Raw genomic sequence first — 18617 nt, 5'->3', positions numbered from 1 at the left:
AATCAGTTGCCCAGATAAGTCGCATGAAAGTGCATGTTAGGACAAACAAGGTGGAGGAGGAGGTGAAACAGAGAGAGTAAGCAGGTAGGATCAAAGTAATTTGTTTTTTTTAAAAATAGTAGAGTAAAAATTTCAACAGAGCCATGTGCCCAGATCCTCAAAGGTAGTTAGATACCTAACGCCCATTCATTTCAGTGGGAGTAATGTGGCTAAATAGTCTCTATATGCAAGCCAGTAGACATCATCAGAATCACCAGCACATGACAAAGCAAGCTGGTAGAAAGCAGTTTTGGAACTGAGAAAAGAGAGGTTTCATGATGCCTGTGTTAGCCAATATATAAACATGCATTGGGATCCAAAGGAAAAAAGGGTCTAGAACAGTGGTTCTCAAAGCCGGTCCACCGCTTGTTCAGGGAAAGCCCCCTGGCGGGCCGGACTGGATTGTTTACCTGCCGCATCTGCAGGTTCGCCCGATCGCGGCTCCCACTGGCCGCGGTTCGCTGTTCCAGGCCAATGGGGGCTGCAGAAAGCGGCACGGGCCAAGGGACATGCTGGCTGCCCTTCCCGCAGCCCCCCCACTGGCCTGGAGCAGCGAACCGCGGCCAGTGGGAGCCGCGATTGGCTAAACCTGTGGACACGGCAGGTAAACAAACCGGCCCGGCCTGCCAGGGGGCTTTCCCTGAACAAGTGGCAGACCAGCTTTGAGAACCACTGGTCTAGAAGACACTATGTGAAGATTTTAATCTTTAGTAAAAGGCATTCAAATATACTTCTACCGTATTTGTATTAGAGTCACAAAGGCCAAAAAAAATACCAAAAACAAACCCCCACCTAAGAACAGGAGTAAACCATATGGATGGTGTCCACTCATGGGTGGGATATGCATATTCCATCAGTGATGAATTGGAAATCATACCCTATCCACAGGTCATAGAGAAACTAGTGACACAGCAGAACCAATGAGCAGAAGAAAAGAGAAATGTGAACAAGACATGAAGGATGTAAAGAATGCTTTTATACACGCATGGCAGGAAACCCATTAAACAAAACAAACTACATACTTCAATCACCATGATTCACTGCCTAAAGAAACAGATAACAGGCATCAGAAAAGAAAAAGCTAGTAAAATATTCTAATCTAAACAAGCAAGAAATATAGAAGCAAAGAATTCTAGAAAACTATGTCTGAACTCTGGAAGGATCCAAATGAAGCTGTGTGGATCCATTACTGGGTTCACTGCACTCTTTACCCCCCACCCACATACAGAATATAAAATAGCTCAAATCACATATAAAATAATTGACTGAAATAAATTCAAGGTTTTTAAAAAACCACTAAGTAAAAACTAAGATTCTTTCCACAAGTTTGTGAACTACAAATTAGAACTCTAACAACTACAACATGCTAAGCAAAAGAAATGCATTCTGAAAGAGATTGTGTGCCACCATTTCATGATCATTTTTCTGTTAATGAGACTGAAATCTCTGGGATTATTTGCAGTGTAAGGTGGTACTTGGCATGGGTAAGGGTGACAGAATCTGGGTTTATATCATTAGCTAAAAACCAGAAAATATTTTCCAAGACCTCCATGCTGTAAGGTGGGTATACAAATAGCACCCACATCCAAACCAAGCCTGGTTTTGGTTTTGTAAGATGAGCCAAAGCAGAAGCTATTACATTAAGCCTTCCAGACTTTGAATAGTTTAGATGAATCATTATAAAGTGCTTTGAGAGCCTTAGATGGGAGACGCTCTGTAAATGTAAACTATACATTTATCATCATACATTTGGTCTACCAGATTTGAGAGTACCCTTAATTTACAAATATATTATTCTCTGTCTCTTAAACATGGGAAATGTAGCTGACTTAAATGTAGTACTAGTCTCTACAGGAACATTCTCTTATCAGAATTATTCACTCTTTTTCTTTCCTTTTTTATTATCAGGAATCTTTAGTTCTTTGAACACTGGGGCTGCAAGGCAAAATTCCTTTTGAAATAATCATCTCTGAATAGAAGATGAAAATGTGGTTCTTAATCAGTCATCTTGTTACAGTGTGTTTCATCTTCTGCCTGGCAGGTAAGACGACCTCTCATTTTAGTTAAATGAATTAACTTATTTTCAGTGCCACACATTTCAAGGTCAATACTGGTGTTTGTATCGGATTTAATTTATTTGTGCAGATGTGGTGAGCTACTAAATGCGGATAATGAAACTGGCAGAAAGATTTTCACAGTATAACTGAAGCAATAGTCCGAAATAAAAATGAGCCTGACCTTGCATTTGTTTCTGGGTCTGTCTGATCTCGTAAATCCCCTTGATTTATCAAGTTTTACATAAAATTAATATAAGAAACAACTGTTTGTGGCCAGGTGACCAAAATCAGTGGAAGAATGGAAAGATGTCCATGGGAGGAGAGATTTAAAAGATTGGAACTGCTGTAATGTAGATGCCATTTAATAAAAATAAAATAAAAAAAATCAGCATTCAGTTGCAGTGCCATATGGTGATATCTTGCTACGCATCCTGCATAACTGTGTTAATGTGGCATATGTTGACTTTAATAAAATTGTACATAGTAAAACTACTCTAATTAGAGTTGGGCCCTTGCTGTAAAAATTCAGGGATCCAGATTTCTAACGCTTCAAAATTAGGGGGTGTTTAAAACTGAAATTCAGTCCTTTGTAGTGATAGCAGCCAATTACAAATTTCAGATCCAGGTTTGAATTATGACAACCAGCACCTATTCCAACCACCCAAAACACGAAGGACATCAAGACAGATAAATGTGCATTTCAAACATTAATTCCACCTTAAACAAATGTCATTTTTATAATGACACAGTAAAGCTCAGTTTGTAGAGCCAACGTAGGTAAAATTCCTTTCAGGGGACATTTTGCTTATGTATAGACCACATGATTTAGCCTTTGGTGTCTAAGAAGCAGCATGCAGAATTTGTGTATTTTATAAAATGCTGGCTAAAGCAGATTTTGAAAAATCCAGGTACCTTGTGGAATTAATATGGGAAATTTTCTGCTCACATTGAGCCAGACTGTGAATCCCTTACTGCCATTGGCAAACAGTTACTCACATGCAGATCCTTTCGAGTTAATAGGGCTGCTTGTGTGAGTAACAGCTCACCAATGGGAGGGAGAGGTTCATGGTGTGGCCCAGTATTACCTCCCATACTGGAAATGGTCATGGTTCTTCCCTGTTTGTGTTATTTATGGAAGTAGATCACGAAGCATGGTTTCTGAGTCACAAAAGCTGAACAGCATTGTGATGTCAATCCATTGCTTCTAAGACAGTCCTTCCAGAAATGACTTCATAGCTTACAGTAGTGTAGTTTGGTTTAGTGATGGGAACACAAGTATATTTTTGATCTCTGTTGGAATCATTCCATTTGATGTGTGTGTTTTACCCTGTCGTAGTTCACTAGAGAACAAATTCCAGTGACTGGCAAGGCGTTAAGAATTCTTGAATGTAAAGTATTATACATTGCAGGGTTTTTTATATGGCTTTTGCTCAGTTCAGACGTGAGAGCTATTGTTGGGGCAGAGAGTAATTCATTCACTAGTTTCATTTAACCTGGGGCTTTTCTTGAAGAAAGGCTGTCAGCTCCAGTCAGTAATGTTATCTATGCCATTTCACCCTAGCCACGTCAACATTTTGGTCAATGTGATTATCAGCTCCTGTAGCTAAGTGAGTATTGGGTTTTGAGCCATATGTAAGTTGTGTGAGTGAACCAATGCACAAGTGTTCAGGTATTTTGTTTGAAAGCAACCCCTAGATTATCCATCTAGTTAGTTAATATGTATATTGTAGTTGTGCCCAGAGGCCATAAATCAGCATCAGGGCTCCAATAACCGTGGTGCTCTAAAAACATACGAAGACCCAGTCCTTGCCCTGAATAGCGTGGAGTCTAACAAGGGAAGTGAGAAGGGAAGGAGATGGAGAGAGTGATCCAATAAAATGATATGCTATTTTAATATGCATGTATACATTTATCATTATTTGATAAACAGATGAAATGAGTGTCATCAATCCTCATCTGCCCTTCCACGTGGCCATCATTGGTTAGTTAAAGTAATGTAATGGTCATGTAAGCATAATAGAAGAAGTGGGTCTTGAGGAGGGATTCAGAGCAGGAGAGGGTAGTGACCTTTCAAATCAGTTCAGATGGATGTTCCATGCAGCATGGAAGAAGACGCAGAGATGTTGGTAAGAGCACTTGGTAAATATGCAGATGAAGGTGGTGTCACTGACAAGGAGGAGGGTGTGGGAGTGACACAATAAGAGATGACGTTACATCAGAAGGGGTAGAGTTGTGAAGGTCTTTGGCAGTGAGCAAAACTGTCTTAAACTTGCTACAAAGGAAAAGAGAAGCTAGTGGAGGGCTTCAAATGGAAAGGGGAGTATAATGTCAAAGAAGTGGGCAAGGAAGATGGTCTCAGCAGATGTATTTTGAATAGATTGGGTGCTGCTATGAGTATCAGGGAAGCTGGAAGATAGGCCGTTACAGTATTTAAGATGGAATATGATAAGTGCTTGGATGAGAGCTTTGGATATCTGGACAAAATCGGATAGGGGTGTCGGAATTAGCAAGATCTGGGTACAGCTTGGATATGCAGGCCAAGGGAAAAGAGACATTGAGGATAATGTGCATGGGTGACAGGGAGAAGGAGGTTATTGACAGTGATAGAGAATGTAGGAAGAAAAGAAGTTTTAGGAGGAAAGATCAAAAGTTCATTCAAGTTCATTAACAGGCTGAGGATTAGATGGAGGGAGACAAATCAGGGACTGAGAGGTAGATTTGTGAGCAGGCCCGCCGATGGGAGGGGCGGGGGACAAGGGGAAAAATTGCCCCATGGCCCAGGTGATTTAAAACGGCCTGGGGGCCCCTGGCCACTGCCGGCAGTGCAGTGGGGCTAAGGCAGGCTTCCTGCCCACCCTCACTCTGCACCGCTCCTGGAAGTGGCCGGCACGTCTCTGCGGCCCCAGGGGAGGGGGGTCTCTGCACACTGCCCCCGCCCCAAGCGCTGACTCCGCAGCTCCCATTGTCTGGGAACTGCGGCCAATGGGAGCTGTGGGGGCAGTGCCTGTGGGTAGCAGCGCGCGGAGACCCTCTCGGCCCCCCCGCCTAGAAGCTGCTGCCAGAGGCATGTGCTGGTCGCTTTTGGGAGCTGTCCGAGGTAAGCGCCAGCCCCCTGACCCTCTGCTGCACCCCAATCCCCTGCCCCAACCCAGAGCCCGTACCTCACACCCAAACTCCATCCCAACCCCTACCCAAACTCCCTCCCAGAGCCTGCACGCTCTCCTGCACCCAAACTCTCTCAGGAAACTGATGGGCAAGATCCCCTGGGAGAATAACATGAGGGGGAAAGGAGTCCAGGAGAGCTGGCTGTATTTTAAAGAATCCTTATTGAGGTTACAGGGACAAACCATCCCGATGTGTAGAAAGAATAGTAAATATGGCAGGCGACCAGCTTGGCTTAACAGTGAAATCCTTGCTGATCTTAAACACAAAAAAGAAGCTTACAAGAAGTGGAAGATGGGACAAATGACCAGGGATGAGTATAAAAATATTGCTCGGGCATGCAGGAGTGAAATCAGGAAGGCCAAATCACATCTGGAGTTGCAGCTAGCAAGAGATGTTAAGAGTAACGAGAAGGGTTTCTTCAGGTATGTTGGCAACAGAAGAAAGTCAAGGAAAGTGTGGGCCCCTTACTGAATGAGGGAGGCAACCTAGTCACAGAGGATGTGGAAAAAGCTAATGTACTCAATACTTGTTTTGCCTCTGTCATCACGAACAAGGTCAGTTCCCAGACTACTGCACTGGGCAGCACAGCATGGGGAGAAGGTGACTGGCCCTCTGTGGAGAAAGAAATGGTTCGGGACTATTTAGAAAAGCTGGACATGCACAAGTCCATGGGGCCGGATGCGTTGCATCCGAGAGTGCTAAAGGAGTTGGCGGATGTGATTGCACAGCCATTGTCCATTATCTTTGAAAACTCATGGCTATCCGGAGAAGTCCCGGATGACTGGAAAAAAGCTAATGTAGTGCCCATCTTTAAAAAAGGGAAGAAGGAGGATCCTGGGAACTACAGGCCAGTCAGCCTCACCTCAGTCCCCGGAAAAATCATGGAGCAGGTCCTCAAGGAATCAATTCTGAAGCACTTAGATGAGAGGAAAGTGATCAGGAACAGTCAACATGGATTCACCAAGGGCAAGTCATACCTGACTAATCTAATTGCCTTCTATGATGAGATAACTGGTTCTGTGGATGAAGGGAAAGCAGTGGACGTGTTGTTCCTTGACTTTAGCAAAGCTTTTGACACTGTCTCCCACAGTATTCTTGTCAGCAAGTTAAAGAAGTATGGGTTGGATGAATGCACTATAAGGTGGGTAGAAAGTTGGCTAGATTGTCGGGCTCAACGGGTAGTGATCAATGGCTCCATGTCTAGTTGGCAGCCAGTATCAAGCGGAGTGCCCCAAGGGTCGGTCCTGGGGCCGGTTTTGTTCAATATCTTCATTAATGATCTGGAGGATGGTGTGGATTGCACCCTCAGCAAGTTTGCAGACGACACTAAACTGGGAGGAGTGGTAGATACGCTGGAGGGTAGGGATAGGATACAGAGGGACCTAGACAAATTGGAGGGTTGGGCCAAAAGAAATCTGATGAGGTTCAACAAGGACAAGTGCAGAGTCCTGCACTTAGGACGGAAGAATCCCATGCACCACTACAGACTAGGGACTGAATGGCTCAGAAGCAGTTCTGCAGAAAAGGACCTAGGGGTTACAGTGGACGAGAAGCTGGATATGAGTCAACAGTGTGCCCTTGTTGCCAAGAAGGCCAGTGGCATTTTGGGATGTATAAGTAGGGGCATTGCCAGCAGATCGAGGGATGTGATCGTTCCCCTCTATTCAACATTGGTGAGGCCTCATCTGGAGTACTGTGTCCAGTTTTGGGCCCCACACTACAAGAAGGATGTGGAAAAATTGGAGAGAGTCCAGCGGAGGGCAACAAAAATGATTAGGGGACTGGAACACATGACTTATGAGGAGAGGCTGAGGGAACTGGGATTGGTTAGTCTACAGAAGAGAAGAATGAGGGGGGATTTGATAGCTGCTTTCAACTACCTGAAAGGTGGTTCCAAAGAGGATGGATCTAGACTATTCTCAGTGGTAGCGGATGACAGGACAAGGAGTAATGGTCTCAAGCTGCAGTGGGGGAGATTTTAGGTTGGATATTAGGAAAAACATTTTCACTAGGAGGGTGGTGAAACACTGGAATGCGTTACCTAGGGAAGTGGTGGAGTTTTAAGGTCAGGCTTGACAAAGCTCTGGCTAGGATGATTTAATTGGGGATCGGTCCTGCTTTGAGCAGGGGGTTGGACTAGATGACCTCCTGAGGTCCCTTCCAACCCTGATATTCTATGATTCTATGATTCTCCCAGAGCTTGACCCTTCACCCTCTCCTGCACCCCAACCCTCTGCCCTAGCCTGGTGAAAGTGAGGGAGGGTGGGGGAGAGCAAGCAATGGAGGGAAGGGGGAAGGAAGTGACCAGGAGGCGGGGCCTCAGAGAAGGGGTGGGGCAGGGGCGTGCTATCAGGGAAGGGGTGGGGCAAGGGTCTTTGGGTTTGCACAATTAGACAGCTGGCACCCCCTACCCTACCTCACCTCAGTCGTAGGCTACTGCCAATCATCAGCTAGCCCCCATGTCCTGGGGCAGACTGCAGTATAAGCCACTCATCACAGGCAAGGCTGAGTTTGGACCTGCTGCCTCTGTCTAACCTTGGGCTGTCCCCTGCAACCCCAGTACCTGTTGGGCCTAATACTGGGTCACAGCCTGGGGCTTTCCTGGATGGAGCTCCCCTCCTCCTCAGGCCCTTCCCCAGCCCTGCTCCAATCTAGATCCCTGCAGTCAGATCCCTCCCTCTCAGAAGCTAGAGAGAGTCTCTTGAGCTTCAGCCCAGCAGCCCCTTTATCGGGCCAGCTGAGTCTGTTTGGGGTGTGGTCACAGCTAAGGCTGCCTCCCAATCAGCCCAGTATAAGGCTCCCCACCCAGCCCTCTCCAGGGGCTGGCTTTTACCCTTTTGGGCCGGGAGCGGGTGACCACCCCGCTACAGTGGGCCTGTTTGTGAGGCTCTGCAAATGGAGTGTAAAGGGAAAAGAGGAGGACACCCAAGAGTGAGCCACAAAGGGAAGAGGGTAGAGAAGAGTCCACTGAAAGAAACATTGAGGAACAAGGCATATTTGATAAGTTTAGACAGGGAAGGGAGAAAGGAAATGAGGAAGAAACTGAAGAGGCAGGAGGGTTTCTTGACAATAAGGAGCAGATGAGAGCATGTTTGCATTCTAAAGAGAGCAAGCCAAAAGTGAATGACTAAAAAGGAGAGAGATTTGGGAGGCTCGAATAGATAAGGTAAAGGGATGGTGGGTGGAAAGTAGGTGAAAAGCCTATTTAGTGGTGACAGGGGAGAAGTAGGATGGGGAGTAAGTGAGACTGTGATAGATTTTATCAATCTTCTCCTGGAAGCTGTCATTAAGATCCTGCATGGAGAGGGAGGAGGAAGTGAAGGGTCAAGGGGGGAACTGATGATGGCAAAAAGTAATGTGGATTGTGGGGATGGTAGTGGGGAAATAATGCAGTTTGGGAAGAAATATGGCAGAAGTGAAGGGGGAAGAGTATGAATGTGTAGTGGTGATGGAGATGACCCATGTATATTTTAATGATTTATTAGCATACACCAAATATTTATCATTCATTTCTGGTAATTCAAAACTAATGCTGCACATGAATGTGTTAAAACAACTGCTGAGGACTTTAAAGTAGGTTAAAACAAAAAGGTACAAACAATTGCTATAGCAGTTCATTTCAAAATCTCATCAAAACACTGTCAGTGGGAAGCCTGCAGTTACTTTGATGAGCAGAAGTGGACAAGAGTCAATGCAGCGGTTTCACAGGCGGAGATCATCTCCAGCAGTGGAGTAACATTTATTTTTTAGGTAAATCAGTGCTTGGAATCACGGCTGGCTCTAGGTTTTTCGCCGCCCCAAGCAAAAAAAATTTTGGCTGTCCCCCAGCCTGGGCTCTCCCTCTTCCCCCCTGCTGCCCCAGCCCTGGGCTCTCCCACCCCCCACCCACACCCCCTGCCGCCACAGCTCTGGGTCCCCCCCCTCGACTCCGCCCGCTTCCCCCTCGCCTCCAGCCGGTCCGGCGCTGGCAGGGTCGGGGTAAGCGGTGGGGCTCCCGGGGCGTGCCTCAACCCAGGGTCCCTCCAGCCAGGGCTCCTGCCTCCAGAACTGGCCGGGAATCAGGAGGCCAGAGCTGGGGGGACCGCCCCAGCAGGGGGCTGAGGAGCCGGGGCAGGGCAGCCCCAGAGGGAGCGGCCAGCAGGGAGCGGAGCCCCGGAGAGCGGGACATGGGCCCTACACAGCAGCGCCCCAGGCAGCGGTCCCCTCTACGGACCCGCTGCTGCTCCTGGCCGCCGTGCCGCAGCCCCTAGGCGGCTCGGGCCGCTTTGCCCAGCCCCGGCTGCGGCGCTGAGGGGCGGCCGCCCTGCAGCACTTGCAGGCGGCTCCGTGCGCCCCATGGGGCGGCCCCCAGCCCAAGTGTCCCGCGCTCCGCATGTCAGAGCCTGCCAGATGGCTCGGCCGCGGCCGGCACCACGAACCACAGTAGCCCCAGGGCACCCTCTGCGCTGCTGCTGCTGGACCCCAGTCCCGGGGCCAGCTTTGGCCACCCGCTGCAGCTCTTCCACCTGGACTTCGGCGTCAGCTTGGGGGCTGGGACAGCGTCTAACTGGGTGAGCGCCTGCAAGGCTGGCCCCCAAGCAAAAAAAAAAAAAAATTAAAAATGGCCCGAATGCCTCCCGTGCAAATGTGCTGCCCCAAGCACCTGCTTGCTTTGCTGGTACCAAGAGCCGGCCCTGCTTGGAATCCAGTATGGCAAATAGAAGTTGATGAAAAAGCCATAGCTAATTTCAGTGCTTCACAAACTGATCCATCTCTGACAGACAATCATAAAGAAGGTTTCAGAGTAGCAGCCGTGTTAGTCTGTATTCGCAAAAGGAAAAGGAGTACTTGTGGCACCTTAGAGACTAACAAATTCATAAAGAAGGTTCACCTTTCAGAGTGCACTTTAAGCGGTTCAAGGCAAATGAGAGCTGCAAATCACTCAGTCAGGAGTGAGGTGATGATTGGCCGCCCAGCTGTCACAAATATTTCATACCTATCATCAGCAATATTTGAGTCCCCATCTTCACCCCATATCTGGGCTTTCTCCAAGCCCCCATAACATTTCAAAATTGGCTAACTTCCTGTACAGATTCACCTCTCCCCACTGCAAAGGTTGTGATTTCAAGCTTTTCTTTTTCATCAAGTTGACCCCAAGTGTAAGCGGGGGAATAGTCCTGCTATTGTGGGGAACTTTCCTGGCTTCTGCACTACCCCAGTGAAGTGGGCTAGGAAAAGGATCTGAGTCCTCGCTCCCACTTCCTTTACCCAGTGGCCTTCCTGCCCTTGAGGACTCCCCTTCCACGCTCCTGTCTGGCAGAGTCCTGATAACCCCAACAAGGCTGAGCCCAGGATTCCCCAACCCTGCTGTGGTCACCTAGGACAGGGGCTAGGGTATCCCCACTCCGGGGTACTCTCTCTGCACTGGGCACTTCTCTGACCTACTGACCATTACATACAAGTTAAAGCAAATGCAAGTTATTTAATCAACAATTAATTTTAAAAAGAATAAGGAAAAATGGGAAAGGTTAAAGGAAACACATCACCCTGCTCTGTGGCAGGGAACATCACAAACAGTGTCTCTGGAATGTCAGGGCAGTTCAGTCTGTTCCTTGTACGTCCCAGGCCTCCTTCTCAGGCCCTGGCTGTGCTGCAGGGATGCTGTGGGTTGGATGCTTGCTCTGGTGGTGGCCACACACTCTCAGGCTCTAAGTGGTAGAACCCTTCTTCCCAGTATCGCCCCCGCCCTGTCGGGGTTACGATCCAAGTCTGGCCTGCACAGCCCCTTGGCTGAGGCGTCTTCCTGTGCTGGGCCTGCTGCCCAGGGTCCCCCTTGGTCTCCCCAGCTGCTCACCTCACCCAGCTCCGGACTGCTCCAGCCCCAGCTCCACCACTCTGTCTCTGCACAGCTGCTGCTGCTCTGCCTCCAGCTCCCTGGGCTGCTTCTTTGGCCCCTCTGGCTCTGGTTGCTACAGCTCTGCTCCCAGGACAGGTCTGCTCTGCAGGCTGCTTCTGTGACTCTGCTCCCAGCACTGACCTGCTTCCTGGGCTGCTTTTCTGGCCCCTCCGGCTTTGGTTGCTGCAGCTCTGCTCCCAGGGCAAGTCTGCTCTCTCTGGGCTGTGCCTCTGGCTTTGGGGCTGCAGCTCTGCTCCCAGGACAGGGTTTGCTCTCTCTGGGCTGCTTTTCTGGTCTCTCTGGATCTGGCACAGCTCTGCTCCCCAGCTTAGCTTGGGCCCCTGCTTTCTCCTTAGCTCGGCCCCCGCTCCGCTGACCTAGGCAAACCCAGCTCACATGGAGGACGGGACCTCCCTGGCCTCCTGACTCCCTGATTAGTCTGCTGGCCCTGTCATTCAGGCTGACCTGGAGCATTGGCCTCTCCCCATTGTTCCTGGGGACTATCAGTCTCAGGGTCTTGGTTTCCCATAGACCCTTCCCCCTTTTTAGTACTGGGAGCTAGCAACTAAAACACCCCCACTGAATGTTAGTATGGGGGCAATAGTCCCCTTACACAAGCAAGCAAGTCAGTGACTCGTGGCCTTCCCTAAGTCTGATAAATTTGGGCCTAGTGGATTAGGCTTCCATTTCAGTAATGGCCTAGCTTTTACTCTGTTTCCTAATAAAGCATATGCTGAAACCTAATGGCCATTTTTTTATTTTTTTACTGTGCTTCATGAACCCTCAGTTCTATTTGGCTCAAAGGAGAATCTGTGGAACCAAAAGATATCATGTGACATGCCACACTAATTCCTTTTTAATGAAAACACTCAAAATAGCATATGCTCTCAGACATTCTATTGCAATACAAGGCAAATACGCAACTTTGGTTCAGATCTGACCCAGAGAGTCAGTACTGACTGTAACCTTTTGCCATTCTAATGGCTGTTTGGCCTGTGCAAGATGATTTTACAGTCTTGAGCGTTTTTGGAAACTTCGCCCTAAGTCCCTAAGTGTCATTGAAAGTCAATAGGTCCAAAGTCAGTTTTGGAAATGAGGCTGAGGTTCCTATGTACCTTGGGTGCTTGTGAAAATTTTAACTTAAGTCTTCTAATGGACATGATGCATGTGTGTAAATATAATTACAAACTATTACAACATATTTATTGACGTCTTTGTTGGCAGTCTCAGAAGAGAAGCAAAGGACTAAAGTGACTCTTTCATTGATAAGCAGAGTAGATGATTGTGGAGAAATGTATACTGTCCTGTGCCTATGCTGCATCTGTTCTTTAGAAAAGTAAAACTTGAGTTCGGATGCTGATACTTTTCATATGCACTAAATTTACTTTTAACTTTTAAACTAGAAAAAGAAAAAAATCCACCCCAACTGCATGATATACCATAGTTAATCAGTGATCTCACTGGTAGCTGGGAGATGGGTATAGATAATAGCAGTTTTCCTACCTTCTTTAATCTAGTAGTATACTATTTGTCTGCCCCAAGACAATCTAGTCACTTTGTACAGAAGAAGTTGCAACTACTTTTTAATGGGTGTTCTTTCTGTCCAAGTGGTGAAGTGTTCTTGGGAACCAATATCCATGTAACCCCTCAGGGTATGTCTACACTACAGCTGGGAGCATACCTCCCAGCCTGGATAGAGAGATGTGTGCCAACTCCACTTGAATTAGCACACTAAAAATAGCAGTGTAGACTTTGTGGCATTGGCTAGCCACCCACGCCCAAACCCAGGGGGTTGGGCAATCTTTTACTCAGGCAGCTGGCTGATATCGTCACCTATGCTGCAATATTCACACTGCTTGAGCTAACGCGTCTGTCTACTAGGCTAGGAGGCACACTCCTAGCTGCAGTGCAGACATACCCTCATTGGCCTATGCTGATATGTTATTCATGAAGTTGATGGCAACTTTCTAGCAGTGTTATGGTGTGCCAGGTCCATGACCTTTATGGTCACGGACACAATGCTACAATAGTCAATGAGGCCCCACTGTGAAGTGCAGCATGCCCCATTCTTATTATGAGAGGAGTGAAATACAGATCTTAAATTATATATCTCTTGGAGTTTTTCCAAGGCAAGAGCTTCAAAGACACATGTTGTGACCTGGGGAGTTGAATTGACATTATTTAAACTTTTTTTCCATACCATATGGTACTCACAGTTGCTAAAGGGGGGGGGGAATACACTTGCCTCTTAAAATAAAAAGTGGGTGAATGTACATATTTCCATTTATGGCCTCCACCATGTTCCTGCTTTGTCTGACAAGAGCACTTTGTGCAGCACCGTTGGTACTAGTGAATAAATAATCATGATGTGCTGCATGACCATAATGCTCGGAAACATGAAAGTGCATTGTTTATCTTCCTGTGAGCCTTGCAGAGTATGTTTTTGGCTCTTTTCCAAACTGTCTTGGTACAGGCCATGAGCCTCCCTAATGCTGGTAAGTCATATTCTCCTTCTAGAGCTTGCTCATATCAATTCCATTTAGGTGTGCATGCGTTGCGTGCATGGCTGTCGGAAAGATTTTCCCCTAGCAGCATCCATCGGGTCGGCTGTGGAGCCCCCTGGAGTGGTGCCTCCATGGCGCTTGTCAGGGTTCCCTCCCCACTCTGAACTCTAGAGTACAGATGTGGGGACCCGCATGAAAGACCCCCTAAGCTTATCTCTACCAGCTTAGGTTAAAAACTTCCCCAAGGCACAAATTCTTCCTTGTCCTTGGAACGGTATCGCTGCCACCACCAAGTGAGTTAGACAAAGATTTAGGAAAAGGACCACTTGGAGTTCCTGTTTCCCCAAAATATCCCCCAAGCTCCTTCACCCCCTTTCCTGGGGAGGCTTGAGAGTAAACAAGGTGAGCACAGACCAGCCCCTAGGGTTTTTAGGACACTAAAAACCAATCAGGTTCTTAAAAGCAGAACTTTATTATAAAGAAAAAGTAAAAGAAGCACCTCTGTAAAATCAGGATGGAAGGTAATTTTGCAGGGTAATCAGATTCAAAACACAGAGGATTCCTCTCTAGGCAAAACTTTAAAGTTACAAAAAAAAAAAAAACAGGAATAAACCTCCCTCTTAGCCTAGGGAAAATTCACAATCTAAAACAAAAGGTAATCTAACGCATTTCCTTCCTATTACTTACAATTTGTAATCTTAGATGCTTAGTTCAGGTATGGCTTTAGGAGATGTATTTTCCCTGCCCTGGTTCCTCGCTGTCCCAGAGAGAACCCAAAGAAACACAAAACAAAAACCTTCCCCCACAGATTTGAAAGTATCTTCTCCCCTTATTGGTCCTTTTGGTCAGGTGCCAACCAGGCTATCTGAGCTTCTTAACCCTTTACAAGTAAAGGAGGGATTTTATGCTACCCTTAGCTGTATGTTTATGACAGTGCTCAATATATGACCCAGCGCCCCCTCAGTTCCTTCTTACCGCCTGTGATGGTCTTTGGAACTGTGGTGTCTTGCTCTGCAGGTTCTCCACGTTTTCCCTAGTGTTGTAGTTAGTCGTTGTTTGCTTTTGTTGATAGTTCTTTGTTTTTGTTGTAGATAGTGGTAGTTGGGTTGGGGGGTTTACCCTCCACCCCAACTGGTTTCTTCTGGGCTCTCATGCCCAAGTCCCCGGGATTCAAGCCTTGCACATCCTGCTCTAAGTGGCAGTTACAGGTGTTTGAGATGCTCAGCACCTCTCAGATTTTGGCTGTTAGGAGATCACATTGAAAGGTTACCTATCCGTATACTTAAAGCATTTTTCTTAAGTTTTGGGGGTCAGATTAAGGACTGTATCCTTCAAAGTGCTGAGCAGCACACATGCGTCTTGATCCAGCAAAGCCCTTAATCATAAGCTTAACTTTAAACACATAAGTAAGGCCCATGGATTTGGGACTACTTACATGCTTAAAGGTAAATGTGTTTAAGTCTGTTGTTGGATCAAGGACAAAGTGCTAAGTGCTTCACAGGATAGAGCCCTAAAAGAACTCAACCAAGTCAGCTTATGGTCATTGTTTTTAATGAATAGTGGTAGCTTCCTTCCTTGCCCAAGTATACATTCTAAAATGTACTATTTAAATATTTTCTTGAGAAACTCTCCTCCCCCACCAGAAATATTTTCCCAGTAAGGAGAATACTGTATCATGCAGAGTTTGCTCATTATAAAACTGTTGTATATTCATCCTTGACAGTGTGTTTTGATTTTACCTCCAAAATGCGCGATTTTATCCATTTTAAACGCACTCAAGGAAAGATTTCCCAGCATTTCAGCTTTATGGTTTTAAAAAAATGTTGTTGTTTATGTACAAATATACAGAATTTCTGCTTCTTGAAAACCATTTAATCTCCTGCCCCTTTATTCTGAAGCTCTTCCAGGTGAGTGGAAGTTTATTCATTCACTCCAGGATCTGCTTTCTTTAGCATTGACCCCAATGAACACCTAGTGAGTCCTTATCCTGAAAACACTTACGCACATGCTTAACCTTTGTACCGTGAATAGATCTATTGAAATGAATGGGATTATTCACAGTAGTAGAATTAAGCGAGCGTATAATGTTTGCATGATCAGGGCCTAAGGATCTATGCAGTGTAGTGTCTAAACAGATGGTCCTCACAGGGCCTGTGTGTATATAACCCCATATGTTTTATTGAACAGATTGCCAGCTGTTCACTACATTTCAGTAATATCCATCACCTTTTCCTCCTTTAGTCTGTGCTTATGGTAGTTTACATACTAACATTCTGTTTGATATATGCATACTGTTCTCTCTGATTAATGCCCCTTGTGATAATGCCTGATCTGGGACCCATTTCAAGAACCTGAGTGTGCTAGATGTTGACTAGCTGTTTCTCTTCGTAAAATTCAATTATGACTCCGTTTTTTGTGTTTTGATTTAAGAATGTGATAAGATTTAAAAACATGTTGGAATAGAGAGAATAGACCGACAAATAGAAACCTACTAAAAGTCACCAGTTAAAACAAAATCTGCGTTCATTTGGGTGAGGTGGTCTAATCTTAAATGCTGATTTCCTTGTAACCGTAACCATCAAATCTGTCATCCTAATCACCAGATTCTAATATCCAGTGTGTGGGATGATTCATTGAAAAATCCATTGCAGGTGCAAGTTCAGGAAAGGATTTTTTCTAAGATCCATATAAGTTGTTAATTTTTTTCCCTGACATCTAATATGGGCTCTTACTGTAAATTTCAAAAAAGATGTAAAATATTACCAATAAGGTTCACAGTAATAATAGTAATTAATAAATAGTTGAGTGAAATAATCTAGGTTTAGGAGTAAACATGACTAACTACATAGGAATTTCATATTTTAGATTGCAAAAATGTGAGTTCCATAAACTGACATAACATGGAACCAGCCTTCCATGATGGATTGAAAGGACCTTCTGTAGTTGCTGCATGATAATAAAGTAGCCTAGGTCTTCTATATGTCATCTTGTACAGAAAAAAGAAAAAAAACCACTCTTATATGAAATACAGGGAATGAATACATGTCTGAAATCACATGCTCTCACAATGGGATTTCTCAAAAAATATGAGAATAAATATTAACTCATAACAAGTCCTGGGAAATCTTTTTGCCAGTAAAGTTATGAACAGGGCTTGTTATGAGTTAATATTTATTCTCATGATTTTTGTGAAATTCCAGTATGAGATTATTAGATTTGAGGAATCTCATCACTTCCTGCATTGTTTTTTCTTCTGTGCAAGTGGACTCACAGAAGAGCTAACATGATGGATGACATATCACTGAATGAGAGACAGTTGAGGAAATCATTATAAATAGATATGAAACCCATGATGAATAAAAGTCTCAAGCAGGATTGACAATTATATTCTCAATTTTAGGGACATAAAACACAACTAGTAAAACTCCTAAAGTAAAGTAAAGTGGTTTCTGATATCTTGTGCCTTACTATGTATCAAACTGAATAATTGGTTGATTGTCTCACATGCAAGAATGAGTATAGTGAAGAGACAGGCATTAGCTGTATAAGTAATTTATACATATAAATTGGACCCCAAGCATTTCTATAAAATAACCTTCCAGATGAGATTTAAATGATCTCCCCACATATCTGTCATAAGTCCAAGATAGTCATTACTGAATATAAGAAAATAAACATATTTGAATCTCACAGATGGTTACATGATAAATATTAAATCTAAAACAATTTATAATTAATATTAGATGAATCTCCTAATTAACACATTGCATCTTTTCTGGTTTTTCCTTTTTTTCTCTAAGTTTCTTTCAACTGTTATGCAGTTCTTGAATTAAAACTGCTAGTATGCCTCTGTGTGTGTGTGTGTGTGTGTGCGCCTTTTATATACTGCATGTGTGAGTTGTTTGACCAGGAGCAACTGGAATCAGTGAGCAATATTCCAAAATTTGAAGGAATTCACTGGATATTTCTTAGGCTGTACTTGAACTGGATCCTCTGTCTTAATACCAGATATACTAAGGCACTGTATGCCCAGTTCTGATCTCTCTCTGATGTAACTTCAGAAGTCATTGGAGCTACCCCACAAAAACTTATGTTAACAATTCAGGTTATCTAACAGCCAGCATTTGTGGTTAGTGTATCTCTTTATCACAAGTGAAACCCTGGCTTTGGTCCACTTTACCACTCCCCACACTGCAAGGAGCTGGAAATAGTGCAGAGATCTTGCAATTAAGTCTTGTTAAGGAACAAACATGGCATGACACCCTAATGCAACCTGTATAGCAGAGCAAGAAATATTGTTGATGAGCTGCAAATGAAGTTCCATCCAGGTCTTCAAGCTTAGGGAAATGTTCATACAGGGTCAGTTCAGGAGCGTCCTTTTCCTGAGGGAAAAGGGAGGAGTTTGGGAGATAGGGGATGCAAGGTTGGGGAAGCATAGGCTAGTTTGGCATTAGGGAGATTTGTAAAGTGAGGTGCATATGAAGAAAAGCTTTTTTTTAAATGAAAAAATACTTAATTAGATAGGAAAACCTTGGTGTTGGAATTATTATTAATATTTGGAATTCTTAATATGGGAGACTACCAAACACTAATTTAACCATATATTCCTTTATTAAGCCCAAAAGCCAAATGGTATTTTATACAAATGGTCTATACATGCCTATCAGCTTAACAAAAAGTTATTACCTCGAATACAATAATAAAATATGTATAAGCATGTGATCAGTATACTTACAAACAGGTCAGAGCTAGGGAAAACCATCTCGTCCAGGTGTACTCCAGCATGATTTATACCCATCAACAAACAAATGATAGGATAGCCAATTACTACTTTAGCTAACAACCAATTTGAGATAGGTTCGCCCTTATTTCCAGTCTTACTCCAGGTAAGATTTATAACCTCCCTTTCTCCCCACGGCCTATCCTCCTTCCTCCTGACCAGTAGCTTTTTTGGTTGCACCTGGGTTCATATAGGCC

General features: G+C 44.9%; 1 protein-coding gene across 1 annotated transcript in view; it reads left to right on the top strand.

Annotated features, from left to right (window-relative positions):
* The window catches only part of CNTN1 (contactin 1), a 417240-nt gene that overhangs the window by 224825 nt on the left and 173798 nt on the right, over positions 1-18617 (top strand). The window contains exon 2 of the mRNA XM_074942235.1: positions 1948-2080. Coding sequence (XP_074798336.1) covers positions 2020-2080 — 61 coding nt within the window. The 5' untranslated portion in view covers positions 1948-2019. The remainder of the gene's footprint in view (positions 1-1947; positions 2081-18617) is intronic.

This window comes from Natator depressus, chromosome 1, assembly GCF_965152275.1.
Source record: "Natator depressus isolate rNatDep1 chromosome 1, rNatDep2.hap1, whole genome shotgun sequence".
Lineage (NCBI taxonomy): Eukaryota > Metazoa > Chordata > Testudines > Cheloniidae > Natator > Natator depressus.
Note: the sequence above shows the minus strand (reverse complement) of the source record. Positions and strands in the feature narration are given on the sequence as shown.